This window comes from Varroa destructor, unplaced genomic scaffold (assembly GCF_002443255.2).
Source record: "Varroa destructor unplaced genomic scaffold, Vdes_3.0 BEIS01000003.1, whole genome shotgun sequence".
In the NCBI taxonomy this organism is placed as follows: Eukaryota; Metazoa; Arthropoda; class Arachnida; order Mesostigmata; family Varroidae; genus Varroa; species Varroa destructor.
Genome location: NW_019211456.1, coordinates 20,413,477 through 20,431,976, shown reverse-complemented (window position 1 = coordinate 20,431,976; position 18,500 = coordinate 20,413,477). Strand labels below are relative to the sequence as shown.

The following is an 18,500-nucleotide window of genomic DNA, read 5'->3' as shown; positions in this document are numbered from 1 at the left end:
CGCTACAGTTGATTTTATGTGAATCCGCGCGCAAACTGGGTAATTACAGCACTACGGAGTAACGATGAGAGAGAATCACAACGCCGTAAATACGTTGCGAAGAAAGATGTATTCTTAAGTGACCTTACATTTTGAGAAATAATCTTCAAGATGTGATTATTAGCATTCTACCATGGCGGGATCCGTTATATACAAATGTACTATAATTCGACATGTGCGCTCCGAAACTTTATTAAAAAGTGAATAGAAATAGCTCCGTGGATGCCTTACTCCTGGTAAGTTCTAACAATACTTCTCCTTTAAATGAAGTAAACACGGGTCGTTATGCGAATTCAAGTTGACACATACATTTGTTATTCTTATAATGATAATTAACTACTGAGAGTACGGTATCATCAGTGTAATTAATTACTTCAGTACAACAAACGCAAACAAAACGCATGTGTTTAATGTAGCAGATAAAGCTCCAACGGCAGTTATTGTAAAGTAGTATGCCAAGTGACGGGCCTCGAAAAATGAGAACAGAACACGTATATCGTAATCAAGAATCTATGAATAAAAGAAATGTGCGGGTATTATATGCATTGATATTTCAATGATAGTTGAAATGCAAACGTTTGATATTGTATGCTACATAAAATACTATGTACTTTTGCGGATTTTCGCGCGGGCCGCCGACGAACGTACGACGCTGGCCTGTAAGCTGTAAACTAATTTCTTTTCTATGCTAGGAAGTTCTTGTGCTTTGTTTGGACATCAATTAAACAACTAACCTCAGAGCGAACCAGCACTTACTGCCAGTGTTGTGATGCATCTTACTTCATATTGCTGTCATGCGCTAAAGCGCGGCGTAGAATGAAATTTAACGCATAAAGAAATAATTCTCAATTGTCCTTTATTACATCTTTAGTTATTACTATGAATGTTTATTATTATTATACTATCGAATTTTCGCTTTGGGCAGTTTTTCAAAACCGCACGTGTAGTATCCAGTGTCTATTATAATCTAATTTTAATATTTTTTATTTGATATTATTCTCACCAAAAAGCATATCTTTAACTAGCGTGTTACACTGTATGATACGATTAAATTTATGTAGCGTTTCATAAATCAGAAGATACTACCAAACCCTTACTTTTAACGTAATCTTAACTCTATTTTCTCTCAGTTCATAAAGTTACCCCAGAAGCACTGAATTTTCGGTGCGTTTTTTTTATTTCGTTGGGAAAGTTGAATGATGTGCATTTAGCAACAAGCGGTACTATTACCATAAGTACATTTTTCATATATTTTCTTCAATATGACTTTATTCTTTTCTTAGCATTGAGGTTTAAGGAAGCAACTTCCCTTATATAAACACAGCGCATTGAACTCAATATTCTCTCAATAATTAACCACCAAAGTTCCACTGAGTCGTTCAATGTTAGCATTAAATCGGTCAAAAATTTACATGTCATTTTGTATAGCATGGCTTTTAGGTAACGTATGCATACTTGCCCGGCAATAGGTGTGCTCTATATGTATACCGACCTTTGTTTCTGAAATATTTGCCATTTCATTACATAAAAAGAAGCATTAAAATATAATAGTAAAATGGATTATTATTTATTGGGGCGATATAAACACCACCCACCCACAGCCTTATCGTATGCGTATATGTGTGCCTATAGGGCATATATCAGCTTCTCTATAGGTGAAAATAACATTTCTTACACATCGTTGGTTCAAAAAATCAAGGAACTGTTTATATTTAGGATTTGAGCCGCCCGATCATTGGTTTAACGAACAGTACTTTTTTTCTTTAAGTAGGCGTATAAATGGTTGAATGTAAACGTTTAAAATAAACGTATTGGTATTTTACATGATTTGAGGGTCTACGACTCTATCGCGTCCAGGCTTATATAGTAGATTCTTTTATCATCGATGATGGAAACGCTTTGTTTTCGCAACCATTAAATTCAAATAAAACGCTTTAAATTAAAAGCGGCAGCTACATTCATAGGGAAATATCTTTTTCTAATAATTTCAATAAACGACCGCGCATGGTAGCATATAATAGGTCGCATCTAAATAGTACTACATATAAACATAAAAAACCACACATTCTTTTTTATTTTGATATAAACGTACAAATATTACTTTATTCAGCTACAAATGCAGCTTCAATTACATAACTTTTTCATACACACACATATTTATATACTATTTTGGTTTTGTTTCGTTCTGTTTAAATTAATTTACATCTACACACATATATATGCATGAATAGATATTGGATCACAGTGGTCTACTTGCTGCCGCTATCCGCAATCTTCGGCACTTTAAGAGCGAGTCTTGTGAATATGGGTCCCAAAATATTTTTCCGGTGATTCTGTACACAAGGGTTAATTCTCGCAGACTATCGTTATCGCTGTGGGTGATTATTCTTGTGACCACTTTTTTTTCGACGATTTTTTGGCGCATAGATGATCGGAAAATCATCTTCGTTGAGCGGGTACACCCAGCTGAATAGTTTGTACATTAAATATAAAAGGCTAAGCACATAAGAAAAAAATAAAGACTCGAAAAGAGTCGCTTTACAAAACAGTGACTGAATCGCTTTGGCAATGCACGGTTTATCCCGTGACATGACATTATGATAGATTTGTTCCGTTCGGACACCAACCGAACTCCATTGATAGAGTTCGGATACCTGACGATTTGTATCATTTGGAGAAACTTTCCTAGTTCCGGAACGCTTTGCATGAATAGCTTGTTCCAATCCAGATACTAATGATTGCACCGACGGCGTACACAACCAGATCAGCTCTGGTGGCAACACATGAGGTATGCCACCGACGTTGGTTGAAACTACCTGAAAGTTGAAAGTCGTGTGGCGCTTAACACAGTCAGTTAGAACGAACGGGTCAGCGATTTGCTTATATTTCACACTATAGGGGCAATGAGTACCACGTTTCTAAGGGATGCAAATTTTTAAATCTAACCTACATGGAATTTAGTTTTCTTATCAGGTTCAAATTTCCCTAGAAGAACAGCCAGAAAGCACAGCATATTTGACCTACGGTAAACGACTAATCGGACCATATTCAGCCTGTCAGTCAGTTGCTAGATAACTGTCATTTGTATGTGTCAGTTTCTTATGTATCCCTAACCGATGCCGAGAGCCTGTTAAGGTACTTCGCCACGCACAGTGTCGCTTTCTGGTACGTACAGTCGGTTAATTTCACGAAATATTGCAACTTAAGTAGCAGTGAATTTAGTGGTAAAGAGATTACTCATTTAGATTCTTATAGAGTATGCGAGTGTTCGAATGTTCGTGAACTCTTTTGCAAACTACTCTACTCACAGCTTACCTGTAAGCCGCACGATGCAGCCTCAACAATAGCCATACAGAAAGCTTCGGTAAGAGATGTGTTGAGAAAAATGTCTCCAGACACTAGGAAGTCGCGCACCTCGTTGTGTCGCAAATTGCCGCGAAGAAGTACCCTTTCTTGTAGCTTGAAATGTTCTCGGACCTCCTCCAGGAGAATACGCTTAGGCCCATCGCCACCCACGAAGAAACGAACGTCGTGGTGACGGCGACAGATGATTGGGATTACCTAAAGCGAATGAAAATGTTAGTCATCATAAATCAGTTGTAAAGCAAAAGATCGTTTATTTTTCTGCCTCTTTCGATAGTCATTTTTCGCCGAATCCTTGATCTTAATATATTATTACGTGTGGCAATTCTTTATTAGTAGATAAATAGTCTTCCACCCACTAAATGCCGCGTGCCTGCCAAATTGAATACGTTAGTCGGAAAATTGAAGTCAGATAAAAGGTTTCAGCATTGAAACATAATAAGCACACAATAAGGTGACCATGTAAGCCTACCTGAGCGAGTAAATCAATGCCTTTTCGGTACATGAGACGGCACAAGACAATTATGACAGTGTCTTCACTCTGCCGAGGTTCGGACGGTGGCGCAAACATAGCAAATTCAACGGCATTTGGGATGACGCTGATTCTATCAGGGGAAACTCGAGCTCGAAGAGCTGTGTTCATCCGACCCACCTTAAAACAGCAGGATAAAAGTCCTCCTAATTAGTTTGATTTACCGAATCCAAAGGTATCATAGCGTTTTGTAACGAATCTGCTTACTCATTTGTCATTTATAGGCTAACTAATGATTCAAGAACTGGGACTTGATATTCCAAAGGAATTACATAGTTTGGCTGCCAACTTTTCGAACTTGCGGGGACTCAAGTCATACTTGAAAAAACTTGTACTGGCTTACAATGTACCAAATATTTAATAAAATTTACGTCCATACGTACCTCGGAAACGCAAATAACATGATCAGCAACGTGAAGACAAAGCTTGAGTAATGTGTTCGTTATAACAGCAGACACGTCCGAGAAGCCAAAAAGAGAATGGTCTGTAAAAACGCTCCGGATATTACCTGTTTGAGCAAGTCACATATAAGAAACTAAGCATTATTGTTGACAAAGCGCTCATTAATCTAGTATTAAGCTCTGAAAAAATATATAGGGAACTGACTAGCTCATCTAGGTAATTAAAAAGAAAGATTAGATATTTGAGAATATAACTAGCGGCTCCTTTCGTACCAAGGCAGGCGGCGTGGACAAGCGTTTCCAGGGCCAGGCTTGAAAATGCTCCGTGCGAGTGCACAATCTGGACGCGCTCTCGCACAAGAATGTTCCGGATGAGACGAGAGGGACAAAAGAGCGTCGGCAGGCCTGACTCGCAGTAAACCACACATAATGGTATATGGATAACCTGAAAACAGGCATATAGATGTGCAAGGCTTTGTTGTTAATTTTGGGTTACAATTGTACCAAAGACTGTGGCTATAATGTAAGTCACCAAGTGCTTCACGTGTCTTCTCTAAGTAGGCGCAGACACATACAGCCAATTTCTACAATGAGTAGCACTACACGGGCCAAATGAAATATTCCAAAAAGTAATAAAGATAAAAGAAAGACATTCTTATGAGCTCCACTTTTATTAAAATTGCGTCTATATACATATATATTCAAAAGCAAGTGGTCACCTTGAGTCCGTTGGTAAGGTAGCGTATGCCAATGCGATCTGCGTATGTATGCGTGAGCACGATGACTGAATGCCCTCTCTGAAGGAGGCATTGCGCTAGTTGGTAGATGTGGGTTTCCACTCCGCCGGTATTCGGGTGGAAGAAGTCTGATACGAGGCAGATACGGTATTGAGTACTAGACTCTATCGTCGCTGTGTTCTTCACGCCACAATCGCCTCCGCCGTAGTTTTGTGGATTAAGATTGCGAGATTTACGATCTTGACCTGCTCGTAAATCGTCAGCTGAATTGTCGCCATCGCCAACGGTATTTAATATTTTGGATGGACCCAACGTCCTCATTGCGTTCGCCGCAATGAGGACAATCTGCCAAGGTCACTCACTTCGGGAATTCTAGTCCTTGTTGCTGATCGCGGTATGTCGATACGGCGCAATTGAAAATGAAGATATGTTAGGTTGAGCATCATCAACGAGCACTCTGACGTAGGCCACGTAAGTACAGTTGTGCCGCAGAGAAAGCTGCTTCTAGACGGCGGTTCATGTATGGATCAGGCCAGATGTAGGAGGCGCGGTAAAAGCCAGTAATTTGGCATTGCAGCATTATGAGCGAATCAAAAATAAGCCATTCACCCCCAGATCATCCACTGACTAATCAGATCATCTCGTTAATGGCTATGGCTTGCGAATCTTATGTAGATATTTTTTTATTTGGTTTATGCGTAATTAAGTTAATTATGTGCTCTCCCTGACTTTTGCTCCACTTACTTCCTTGCAACCCGAAACTGATGGCTGGATAATGATAGCACTAGTGTCCCACTATACGTGGTAACAGCTTCTATGCACATGAATTTGCAAATGTATTATTAAAGAAATTTATCGGAAAAGAACTCTTCCAGTCTGCGAAGGCGGTCCTTCACTTTTCACAAGTTCTGTTAGTTCACCGCGTCTCTTTCCAAACGTATACAAATACCGTAGTTCGGACGTCGAGTCGTGCTAATTTCGATTTAACCCACGTTCAACTTTGGGGAAAATGAAGTAGACATACACGGAACATATCGGTTGGCACCTCCGGTTTCACATGAGCATATTTGCAAACTATAAAATAACGTAAACGCCTTCCCTTGACTTGCACAGCAATGTCAGAGAGAACGCCCCCAGCCAGATCAGAGTTTAGTCCAAATATTGGGCATAAACACGTACATGGACACCAAACATTGGCACTGACTTGAAGTGACTGCTAAACGCTTTCCTATCGTAGCGGGTTGAATCGGAAAATGACGAGTTGTCAAGTGGAATCATCTTGTTCATCGAGTCGGACGCAGCTTACTTCGGTGATGCTCACGTCATAATTCAGCATATTCAAGGCTTTGCAATATGTGGTTTTGTCATGAGTCGCTACCTTCAGGGTATTCCTTTTATGTTCGCGTATCATGCAACAATACAACGGGTAATGAAGTCATTCATTGAATCATGCGCAATGGGTTTTGATTTGGACGTTCTTTGTTATACGCTTTTTGAAGTGTCGATGACTCTCACTCATTTGGCAACAGTCTCATGAGAACCAGAAATGTGAGTTTATTCTGACAGCAGATTAGTTTGGTGTGAAAATTAACTTGCACAATCCAACAAAGATCGACAAACTACTCTAATGGCAAATTCTATAACGTCATTTCCTTATTCAATTTCCTTCTAACAGGATCTTGCCTTCTTCTGGAGTGTTTTTCTCTTCGCGTCTATTCCGCTTTCATTCCGAAGCAAAAGTACTCTTCTATGCACAGATCACAAAAAGCATAAACACGTCAAAAATTTATCGTCGACTGGTCAGTGCTGTCTTCAATAGGACACCCGTAACAGTAGTATCAAAACATAGGCCAGGAGCACAGAGCTGTTATTTTGGTGAACGCCGGTCGACCGTATTTTCGTAGCAGTCGCTGTTCGTGCTGCGCTGCTAAGCCGTTGTACCGCATACATATCACAACGGTTTATCCAGTTTTACGGTACTTCGAACTTTGTCTAATCCTGTGTCTTTTCGGACTCGAACCAAGTGAATACACCGTTCACTATCTTTCGCGTCTCTAGCATTGAGTAAATTGACCAAAATTTGAAGACTACTGCATTTGGAGATCGATAACAGCAATAATCGTATAGACAGACGGATAGACAAACACGGCCCCGAGCAGATGAGCTGTCAGATCGGAGAGCCCGCCAAGCAATCAATGGAAAGTTCCAGCCGCAGTTAAGGCATTCGATGCGCATTTGGCCAGTCGACTTATCGCTATTCATTTTCCTGACCTGCCTCAAAAATCGAAAATGTGTCCTTGCGACGACTCGGCCCCTTCCAACCACTGCTACAGCTTCTGCCAGTTGTGCGCAATTCATTAGTTTTTGTGTGTCACCAGTTAGCTAAATATTGTGTGCTATTGTTTATTAATCGCGCGGGCCAGCCCGCTCATCTAGCCTCCACTTGGCTAGAAGCGTCCGCTTAAAGCGTGCGTCACCATCTCGCGACTTTGCATTGGCCACCGATGGCGCTCATCAGGTAAACAGCGACAGTAGCGTTAGCAGCGATAGCGGTGGTCGTGGTCATTTGGGAAGCTACTGGGCAAAGCAAACCTGACTGTCCCGCTTTGTGTTTCATATTTCGCGCAAGCCAGAAAGCGTTTCCGTCTCTTCTCTTCCCTTCTCTTCTCAAATCTTTTCACTTGTCTTCATAATTACACTGCCCGTCTTCGTCGCCATCACTATTCCATAATCATCATTACCAGGAATCATTGGGCCCCGGCTCGTTGCGGGCTTCGTCCAGGCATAGAGCTGCTGCCAGTGGTTGGTGGCTCCAACTTGTCCCGCCTGACGTCACTGTTGTTTTAGCCTGGTCGTTATTTACCCGCTAGCCTCGGGCTAGCATTTACGCGTCGTTCGGTGGTCGGTTTGATCCGGACCGATCCGGTTGTGAGCAGAGCGGGGCGGTCTTTTCGCTCGTAGCGATTGAATTCAAACACGTCGTGGGCTGCGAGAAAGCGTCGCAATTTTCGTATTTGCGTACAAACCGCCCATGTCACTGTGTCGAGTGGGGCCTGAAACACTGCCAACAGTCTGAAGAGTACGGAAGCCGAGCTGATGGTGAGTTTGGCGGTGGGATTTCGCGCCGATTTGCCGCTTTCGTGACGAATAATAGTCGCTTGTCTGTTTGCCGCTTGTTGGTCGTATGTTATGTGATTTGTGTGTCGTATCTTATGTATATCTATGCGTGAAATTAGCGCCCTATTATACTTTTAGTGGTCGTAGAGATCATTGCGCTGTGCTACAACAGAAACGAGTTATCGAGTCTTGTCACCGGAAATCTCCATGTCGAGTCTGTTTGGCCATAGTTCATTAACGTTCAAACTACTTCGACTTTTACTGTTATGATTACTGCCATCGCTAATATTACTATTAGTGGTAGTACAACTCCTAGACTGGAGTCAAATGGGTGTTGGATGTCGTCGATAGTTGGATGTGTTGTCTTATACTTAAGTGCTGCGTGCTTTGTACTGAGCGCCCGCTAGTTGTATCTCTAGGCTGGCTGGCTGGGGATCGAAGATCGACAACGCGGGCGGCAAGCCGCCCGCGTCGCCAATCGGAAAGGGTGCGTGTTCAAATGGCGTACAGAAGATGCTCTCGGCGGGCTAATTTACTCGAAAATATCATGTTAACTATGGGCGCACATATCGTATCATATAGTTGTGGTGCGTCCCAAAATATGTGCCGTGTAGCATGATCCAGACCCAGTAGTCGAGAATTTCTGCGGAAGAGTTCGCTTACAGCCAACTGCAGATGGCACTACTGGAAAAGGAAAAAGTGTACTTTTTATCAACCTGGAATTAAGCCGTTAGCTGGCTTCAAAATTAGATACTTATTATTAGCTTATTCATTCATTGGCTGGCGTTTTTCTTTCATTGTAGTGCTTGGCTACAAATGCTGTGGAGTTTTGTAGAGGATCGAAAAACATTTGAAACAAACAAAAAGAAAAAACAACTGTGTGCAACGTGTTTTCTTGTGAGTTAAACTAAACTAATCCAATCGCAGCTGTACAACAAGAGGGGGAAGGTAATGAAACGTCACATAGATCTAAACATAAACGGTGAATGATCATCGAAATGAAGTGGAACAGTAGCTGTAGCAATTCTATAACGAACAAAGCGGTTCCAGGTGACCATCTCAGTTAACAAAAATCGACCTAGGCGACGGAAATCGAAGGCGGGTTCGTTATGCGCGACCACCGAAGAGACGAAGTTTATGGCGTCAACAAACTAAAAATATTCGGCCATACTTCCACTGCCATCAGCGTGTAATGTAGAATAGACAAAAAAAAATAGCGATAAATAATTCTTGCAGGCTATGACCGCATAGATTGTGTGGTTTGACGCGCAATCTGTCGCGTATAAATTTTTATGAAATGCATACGCATGCGTTTTGTACATGGTATTCGATCGAAGATATTTCATAATTCGATCTTGTTTTATCCCATGAAGGAACGCAAAAAGGGGGCTTTAAATTAATTATTAAGTCGGACTCTGTCCGATGTGCGCATAGCAAGTTGCTTCAAGAGATTAGAAATCAGAAAAGTGCTCATTACAGAGTTAATTTCATCCAGGCATTGATGACAATCAGGAAAATCGTTGATTGTAACATCTAACGTGCTGTCAAAAAGATCAACTGGGTAGCACTCTGAGCTTGTTTTTAACTGTATGACCTTAGTGAACGCATATGTTCCTGTACGCCACATAAGAGTTTCTGCTCGTGCAAGCAATAGGAACTTTTGCAAGAGGAAATCGATTGTTCAGAGAAAATGTGTAGGACTTAAATTTCGATAGAATTTTAAAATAATAGAAGAGTGAAATATATTTCGCAATAGTTGACGTTCCATAAACAATCTCGATAACACAGTGTTACATGTGACTATCGCTATGAACTGCTAAAATAAGAAAATTAGTGCAGCTTAAGAAAATATATACTCTTTGGCAAGAGATTTTACTGGGTAGGTATATAAATATTGTGAAGAAAACATACGTAATAAATAGGTTAAAACCTCTTTTGAAATTAAGTGTCTTTAGTATGGTCTCTGTGAATCAATATTTCATATAAGCTTTCTTGATTCAACATGTATTGAAATTACTCGTGCAAGCTACTGGGCCTATATATATATATATAATATAACGGATAGAGCAGTCCAATTAAATAAAAATACAGTGATTAACTCTTTGCTCAAATTTTAGTGGGGTAGTCTAGCGAAATCTCCGACGTTATTAACAGTTAGTCCCTTGTCAAATTAGCATTTTACAAGCGACAGCTGACGGTGTAGGGCGTATAACATATATATATATATATATATATAGCATTATCAATTTTAATTATCTAATTTGCTACTTAATCATGCAACTAGCAGTTTAGTTCGTTTGTCTTCTCTACTAAACAGTTATTCGGCGGTGTTGGTTTTACAAAATGTAGATAGAACGGTCTTCTTTTTATTAGATTATTGAAATGCATCATGTTATATTATTACGATATAGGCCCGCCGCGACTTAAAAAGCTCCTTTCTCCTGGCTTTATCCCCTTCCCCCCTTTAACGAACTTTATTGCGTCGCGTGATCAATTCTCAAAATTCGCCATTTTATCTCGTTTCAGATCTTTTGATCGTGATCGGTTAAGAAATTATTGTTAGTTCTGCTATTCACACATAAATCAATAAATTGGTGTGGCTTGGTCAGACGCCACTAACGGCGCAAGGGAGAACGTGCGCGAGTGTAGGGGGGCTTGAGGACGTCTCAGAATGACGTTTCCGGCAACGATGAACGGCGGCGGGGCAATTGTTCCAGGTGGCGCCGAGGTTGCGCGTCAGCTGTTGGATTTCAATCAAAAGCTCGACATTAATCTTCTGGACAATGTTGTACAGACAATGTACACCACCACCGGACCCCAGCAGAGAACCGCACAAGAGGTTCTGACTAATCTTAAGGTAGGAAAATAAGTCTGCCAGCATAAGGTGCGTGATATGAAATATATTGATAGCGACCTAATGCGATAATTTAACTTTATGGTGAGGAATTGTGCACTCTTAATGTTATGGAAATTTGTGTTGATTAATTAAATAGGCTGACCGGAATAGGATGAGGTTATTAAACCTCATCCTGTTCTGCTAGCGGAAAAAGCTTCTGAAACGTAATTTTTCGTATGTGCAGAAGTCTCCATATTAACTCACTATTTTGCTACCATTTTCTTTTATGATTTGTAGGAACACCCGGATGCATGGACTCGAGTAGATACAATCCTCGAATATTCGAAGAACCATCAGACCAAATACTTTGCACTCCAGATCCTTGAGAACGTGATCAAGACCCGATGGAAGATTCTACCCCGTAATCAGTGCGAAGGAATTAAGAAGTACATTGTCGGACTTATCATCAAGACCTCTCAAGACGGTAACCTAAACGACAATGAGCGCGTCTACTTAAACAAGCTCAATATGGTTCTTGTCCTGATCTTGAAGCGCGAGTGGCCCAAAAATTGGCCCACGTTCATCTCCGATATCGTGGGCGCGTCGAAAACAAATGAACATCTTTGCCGCAATAATATGGTTATCTTAAAGCTTCTGTCGGAAGAATTGTTCGATTTCAGTTGTGGATCAATGACCCAGACGAAAGCAAAGCACCTAAAAGAAAGTATGTGCTCGGAGTTTTCACAGGTGTACACGCTTTGCCAGTACGTGATGGAGAACTCGTGCAATCCATTGCTGGTTGAAGCAACTCTAGAGACACTTTTACGATTCCTTAATTGGGTTCCTCTGGGATACATTTTTGAGACAAAGCTGATTCACACGCTCGTGTTTAAGTTCCTCAACGTCAACTTATTCCGCAATGTGACACTTAAGTGTCTCAATGAAATCGGTGCAGTTTCGACAGAACAATACACAGAGCAGTTCTCGTTCCTTTTCATCGAAACCATGAAGCAGATGGCTCAAATTATCCCGCCTGACACCAACATAAAGGCTGCATACGCAGCCGGCTCCGACATGGAACAGAAATTTATCCAGAATCTTGCCCTATTTTTGTGTACGATGCTTAAAAGCCGAACACAGTTAATGGAGCAAACCAACAACATCGATGTGTTATTGGAAGCCCTCAAGCTTTTACTGTTGATTTCTGAGGTAGAAGACGTAGAGATATTCAAGATATGTCTTGAGTATTGGGGCTTCTTGTCTCAGGAGCTCTACCGAAACAATGACCTTCTGGTTGCTTTTTCTTTGCAAACGCCCTTTTCGCCTACCGTTGAAAATATGAGACAGGTATGCTAGCATAAGTAAATCATGTGCTTAGTTTATTTACATTGCATTTTCTAAGTTCATTTTAGAGAATGATTTTTATTGAAATAAGTGTACCTGTTGTACACATGTTTTTAAGCGAGCAACTTAACAGATATCACTTGTTTAGCGATAATATCATGAAGCTAAGTTAATCTGTTGTCTTTACTCATTATTACTATTACGACTAACATACGCTCCTATCTCCAGAATCGGCGAAAGCTCTACGCACCAGTGCTAAGTCAACTGCGCTATATCATGATCGGACGTATGGCGAAGCCGGAAGAGGTTCTCGTCGTAGAGAACGATCAAGGAGAGGTTGTCCGTGAATTCATGAAGGACACCGACTCGATGACGCTGTACAAGAACATGCGGGAATGTCTTGGTAAGTTTAGCTACCAAGTAGTCACGAAAAGCATAGTATTATCTATCAGATATATCATGTAAAGATATTTACAAAATGAAACCGGGAAAAAATGTTTTTGATGTGAGACGTGAAAGCAATTTTTCGTATCGGTGTCACGATTTACTCGCGTTTGTGTCGTACCGAAATAATAGCTAACATTATTTACAAGATCTATTATTAAAAACGGAGGCAGCACCTTTGCGTTATTCTTTTTTTCCTAACTTGCGTGCGTGCTATGCTCTTATTATTTTCATGATAGTCTACCTGACACATTTGGACTGCCAGGACACAGATAGAATCATGACGGAGAAGTTGCACAAGCAAGTGAACGGCTTAGAGTGGTCCTGGAAAAATTTAAACACGCTCTGCTGGGCCATCGGTTCGATATCTGGCGCCATGCATGAAGAGGACGAGAAACGCTTCTTGGTGACTGTTATCAAGGATCTGCTAGGCCTATGCGAGCAGAAGCGCGGTAAGGACAATAAGGCCATAATCGCATCAAATATCATGTATGTCGTTGGACAGTATCCTCGTTTCCTGCGCGCTCACTGGAAGTTTCTTAAGACGGTCGTTAACAAGCTGTTCGAATTTATGCACGAGACTCATGAGGGTGTGCAGGACATGGCGTGCGATACGTTTATAAAGATTGCACAGAAGTGCAAACGCCACTTTGTTCAGGTGAGCTATGCTGCACTTATTCGGATGGATGATCATGATTTTTGTTGCAAAGTCAATTCTACATTCTCCGTAGGTATCGTATGGGCAACATTTATAATTCGCAGTTTTAACTGCAGTTTTGACTTATTTGCTTATGAATACATGTGTGTGTTTGTTCACTCAGGTACAAGTCGGAGAGGTTCAGCCGTTCATCGAGGAGATTCTGACAAATATATCATCAATTATTTACGATCTCCAACCGCAGCAGGTGCACACGTTTTGTGAAGCTGTGGGCTATATGATCAGCTCAGAAACGGAACAGGCTCGTCAGGAACGACTGATTGAGAAGTACATGCAGTTGCCCAATATGGTATGGGATGATATCATCAACCAAGCGACGAAGAATGTTGATATCCTGAAGGATCCTGATGCAGTCAAGCAACTCGGAAATATCCTTAAGACAAACTATCGGGCATGCAAGTCCTTAGGGCACCCGTATGTGACACAGCTGGGAAGAATCTACCTTGATATGCTTAATGTTTATAAGGTTTGTCAAAAGGCATCAGCGAAGTCCATTTTTAGTGATATATTTCGAGCGCTTAGTAAGTTTAGATATTATTACGGTTACAAGATAAGGATTCAAGACGTGCACAACCCAGGAAATATTATACTGGTCATCAATTACTTCATATCTTCCATCAGGTGCCTTTTTAAACATACTATCCCATAACTCCACGTAACAATACAATTATAGGTGATGTCCGAGAACATTTGCGCAGCTATTCAGACCCACGGCGAAGCCGTAACGAAACAACCGTTGATTCGGTCCATGCGAACAGTCAAGAAAGAGGTCTTAAGGCTGATTGCGTGCTGGGTGTCTAAGTCTGACGAACCAAAGCTAGTGTTGGACAATTTCATTCAGCCACTACTCGACGCTGTACTTCAAGACTATCTCGTGTGTCCTGTAGCAGAGGCAAGAGAGCCCGAGGTGCTGCAGACGATGACGACCATTATCCAAAGGATGGAGGCTTTAGCTGTGCCGTTCGTACCAACGGTGTTCGATGCTCTCTTTAAGGTGAAGCAATATTATGGATCATAAGATTTCTGGAATCGTCTAAAAACAGTTATAAATGGTACAGCAGATAAGTACAAATAATTTTCGATTGCGAAGCCAGAAATCGCTGGTTGGTGTCTATAGTAAGGCGTATCTTCTGCTGATTTTGTGGGCTTGGTATCTGTTCGAGTGAAGTGTAATGTGAACTGAAGGCGTCTATTGGTAACCGTTATTCATCCTAACACAATTATTTTATTTTTCTTCTATCGATAGGTGACGTTGGAGATGATCAATAAGGACTTCGAGGAATTCCCCGAGCATCGATTGCACCTCTACCTTTTACTGCAAGCGATGGTGACACATACGTTTCCCGCACTGCTTGAACTCTCGTCCGACAAATTCAAACTCGTGCTCGACTCGATTGTATGGGCGTTCAAGCACACAATGCGCAACGTTGCCGATATAGGGCTCGAAATTCTCTTAGTTCTTCTCAAGAACATAGCGTGTGAAGAGGTAAGTGCATATAACTAGACAAAAAAACAGAACTAAAAGCGGAATGCGAATAAGCTCCCTTTGCGTTTTAGATCGTAATTGTTAAAAAATTTGCTGGGCTTTGTTTTTTTCCAGGCGGCTGCCCAACAGTTCTACCAGAGCTTCTTGACAGACATCTTGCAACACCTGCTTAGCGTGGTTACAGATACGAGCCATTCCGCTGGTCTGGCTCAGCAAGCGGCTCTTCTCGCTTACCTTTTTTCTCTAGTTGATTCGGGTAAAGTGCAAGCGCCACTGGCGCCCGGCGTCACCGATAACACCATCTACGTTCAACAGTTTGTCGCCAATCTTTTAAAAACGGCATTCCCGCATCTAACAGAGTATGTAACTAATACGTTGAAAAGGTTTCGTATTTTCTAGGTGCTTGAGGTTTTCAGATTTTTAATGTAACGCTTGCACAATGTGTATAAATAAAATGTTCCGGCAGTTCCTAAAGATATACATAACTGTACAGTTAACACTCTTCTCAATTTATCTCTACAGTAACCAAGTGAAAATCACGGTTCAGGGATTCATCAATCTCGACCAGAACGTAGTCCAGTTCAAGGAGCATCTTCGAGATTTTCTCGTTCAAATAAGGGTTCGTTCAGCGAAATGCTTGTTTCTACTAACGCAATTTCTAATCAATATATAGTTTATAATCTATCCAATTTCATTGGCAGATTCTTCATCCCATGCCGCATAACACCTGGCTAGTTTTCAACAAATTTTGTAGTTATATAATATTTCGAAGTTATTACTCTGTCTGCCTATCTCTCTTTAGGAATTCACTGGCGAGGACGATTCTGATCTGTATCTAGAAGAGCGCGAAGCTTCATTACGGGTAGCTGAGCAAGAGAAGAGAAAAGTTCAGATGTCCGTGCCTGGAATACTCAACCCACATGAGATTCCCGAGGACATGCAGGACGAGGTGTCTCATTACATGTAATGTATTTTTTAATGACAACGACCTGAACGTTTTCGCAAACAGCTCTTGAAAAACAGCAGCATCTCCTAACCTGTCAATATATTCCTGGCCGGAACGTACTGTGAACGATAGCAGTATGGAAACGTAATTGCCCCGGTGTCTGCACAGAAAGGGCAACGGACGCAAGTGAAGCTACGATGTGCTGACGACGATTATTTTATTGGTGGATATAACATTAATAATAACGCGAAGATTGCTACTGTTATTACTCATAAAAACAAATCAAGAAATTGATCGCACGGCTAACTTGAGACGTGCCGTGATCATTGGCGGCCTAGTAGCATACGTGCTGTCTGAGAGGGGCTGACCGAGATACACGACAAGTGCGAATCCTGCCATACGTGCCGCGAGGCGAAAGGAATATAGTTTTTTTTGTTAACAGACAAAAACAAACAAAGTAACGATTTTGACCTGAACCGTTAATAGCACACAGACACCACCGATTATTCATAGTTTTCGCACATAGCTTTCGAATAAATGTCTTCGATACCGTATGGAGACAGACGTGTCGAAAGAAACCTCAAACTGTCAAGAAGCCTGTGCATAAGTGATGGCCAGATAATCGTCAGATTGTTGAACCAGTGAAAGAGAAGGTCATTCATCAACCCTCAACAGTGGATTGCGTATTTCTAATTCACTATATTCTACTGTCGACGCGTGCTTCCAAGATGACCTTTTTTAGCAAATTTTTGCAATCGCCATAATAGCCAATGCGTAAACGACACCAACAACCAAACAGATGCGCGCCTAGTTCGAGTAATGAATCAACTGTCAGTGTTTGTACCGCTCCGTTAAAAAAGAAAAGTGAGTTTCTAACGGGGAATATGTGTTGAAATATATTATTGAACTTGAGACGCATTTTGCACTCGATTCAATTCAATTGCGGAACTCAATGGTCAAGTTAATGGTTGAGGTAGCTAATTTCTACTTAGTATAACGGTCATAACAATAGTAACTTAACGGCGGAGGATATTGTAAGAAAGAATGGACCGTCTACCGTCGAAGCACTACTGAACTCGTAAATAACAAAGGCCTTCTTATTTATGTTGGTTTTGATTGATGGCAATGGTGATGGCTTGTTCGTGTTGGTCAGGTTCGAAAACGATGAAGGACAAGTGATTGATGGTGAAGTATGTTCGATCATCTATCGTTGTACAAAAATACTGATAATAATAGTAGGCATAGTTGAGCGTGGAGAAACGCAGCTAGTAGATTAGACACAAGCAGACGAACGGGCAGAGCAAGCAATAGGTAGAAAGAGTATGTTCGCGGATACATATTCGTTGATGCCGTGCGGATACACACGAGCTCCGGCATGTGCAAAATAACCATAACGATTATGCCAACAAACAAGAGAATACAATCTTGTGCGAATGGAAAACCTGGAATGGAATATATAGAAAGCGATAGATTTAACGGTGATAAAGAATTGACAAAAATTGAACGATGCTAAGCGGTGAACAACAGCATCGATAATAATGACGATTAGCGATAAGCCTAGTACACTGAAAATAATTATGTTAGTTGGTATCGTGTAGAGTAACGAATAATCTGTCAACTGTGTAACATAAGCTCTGTGTTTATATTTATATGGGATAACTAGCAGGTCAACTTATTGATACATACACAAACAAACAAGGAAAATGACTATACGCGATATATATATATATATATATATCGCCCCCATATATATACATGGGAATGAAAAGGAGAGAAATGTGTATGATACGACAAACGTAGAGGAGCAGAATGTGAAACTGAACTTGAGCAACAATGACACAGAATAAATATCAACTGTAATGAAATATATTATGATAGTTACGATATAATAATGAACGGAAAATTGATTGCAACATGATCTATGAACGGAGATCTCGCATCTCTTTCGTCCCTGAGGAGATGCAATGCTGTTCTTGATAATGGATAAGCTTTAGTCTTTAGCTGCGTTGCTCATTTGAACAGCCGAGAATTAAGCCGTATAGTTTGAATATGTGAAATAAAAACATCAACATAGTTACGATAATAATAATAATTACGATATTAATGATAATAGTACCCAAAACCTACAGGAGAAGGTCAATACAATAGAGCATGCATAACATTAGGCATACTAGCAAGCAAGAGAAGTTCGCCCAATAGACGTCTTGTGCACAGAGTTGCGTAAATCTATAACGATGGATAACAATGATGGATGGAGAACAAAAAGAGACAAACTGATGGAATTATAAAGTTTCAATAGTAAAACAATAGCAGACAACGCAAACGTCTGAAGGAATAATAAGAAAATACAAATAAATACGACCGTTGTACAAATCTGTGTAGAGAACAAAGAAAATTAGCATTGCTTATAATTTCAGATTCTGAAATTCTAGTTACGTAGATATTTGTTACGGGTACGTGCCTCTTTATTATGGGGGAAATTTGCATGTAATCAACTGTATGTGTATGTCTATCAAAACTGTATATAGAAAACATGT

General features: G+C 40.8%; 2 protein-coding genes across 5 annotated transcripts; one reads left to right on the top strand and one right to left on the bottom strand.

The window, feature by feature from the left end:
* Nucleotides 1-18,358, top strand: emb (exportin-1 emb). Of its 3 annotated transcripts, none has more exons than XM_086984057.1 (11): nt 1-275; nt 10,716-11,046; nt 11,323-12,372; nt 12,598-12,772; nt 13,053-13,471; nt 13,635-13,997; nt 14,205-14,525; nt 14,778-15,017; nt 15,132-15,376; nt 15,540-15,636; nt 15,820-18,358. In XM_086984057.1, the coding sequence occupies exons 2-11, from the start codon at nt 10,861-10,863 to the stop codon at nt 15,982-15,984; spliced, it is 3,261 nt and encodes a 1,086-aa protein (XP_086840183.1). In that variant the 5' UTR covers nt 1-275; nt 10,716-10,860; the 3' UTR covers nt 15,985-18,358. The 3 variants fall into 3 exon arrangements, with proteins under 3 accessions (XP_086840183.1, XP_022651011.1, XP_086840185.1); XM_022795276.2 differs by lacking the exon at nt 1-275 and adding an exon at nt 8,002-8,171; XM_086984059.1 differs by lacking the exon at nt 1-275 and adding an exon at nt 8,535-8,676.
* Nucleotides 2,105-7,409, bottom strand: PIG-A (phosphatidylinositol glycan anchor biosynthesis class A). 2 transcript variants are annotated; one of them, XM_022795284.2, is made up of 6 exons: nt 5,055-7,409; nt 4,609-4,780; nt 4,318-4,442; nt 3,875-4,054; nt 3,355-3,600; nt 2,105-2,879 (listed from the first exon to the last, which is right to left on the bottom strand). In XM_022795284.2, exons 1-6 carry the CDS (start codon nt 5,391-5,393, stop codon nt 2,406-2,408), a joined length of 1,536 nt encoding a protein of 511 aa, XP_022651019.1. In that variant the 5' UTR covers nt 5,394-7,409; the 3' UTR covers nt 2,105-2,405. The 2 variants fall into 2 exon arrangements, with proteins under 2 accessions (XP_022651019.1, XP_022651020.1); XM_022795285.2 differs by having other exon boundaries at nt 2,105-2,855; nt 5,055-7,406.
* Nucleotides 18,359-18,500: the final 142 nt, after the last annotated feature.

Excerpts from the sequence above, each read along its gene's own strand:
- emb (XM_086984057.1), top strand. The coding sequence starts at position 10,861 with ATGACGTTTCCGGCAACGATGAACGGCGGCGGGGCAATTGTTCCAGGT. Across the intron at positions 13,472-13,634 it reads GCAAACGCCACTTTGTTCAG|GTACAAGTCGGAGAGGTTCA; the intron begins GTGAGCTATGCT and ends TTGTTCACTCAG. Across the intron at positions 15,018-15,131 it reads AGAACATAGCGTGTGAAGAG|GCGGCTGCCCAACAGTTCTA; the intron begins GTAAGTGCATAT and ends GTTTTTTTCCAG.
- PIG-A (XM_022795284.2), bottom strand. The coding sequence starts at position 5,393 with ATGAGGACGTTGGGTCCATCCAAAATATTAAATACCGTTGGCGATGGC. Across the intron at positions 3,601-3,874 it reads GCATTGATTTACTCGCTCAG|GTAATCCCAATCATCTGTCG; the intron begins GTAGGCTTACAT and ends CATTCGCTTTAG. Across the intron at positions 2,880-3,354 it reads CTGCATCGTGCGGCTTACAG|CGCCACACGACTTTCAACTT; the intron begins GTAAGCTGTGAG and ends GACTGTGTTAAG.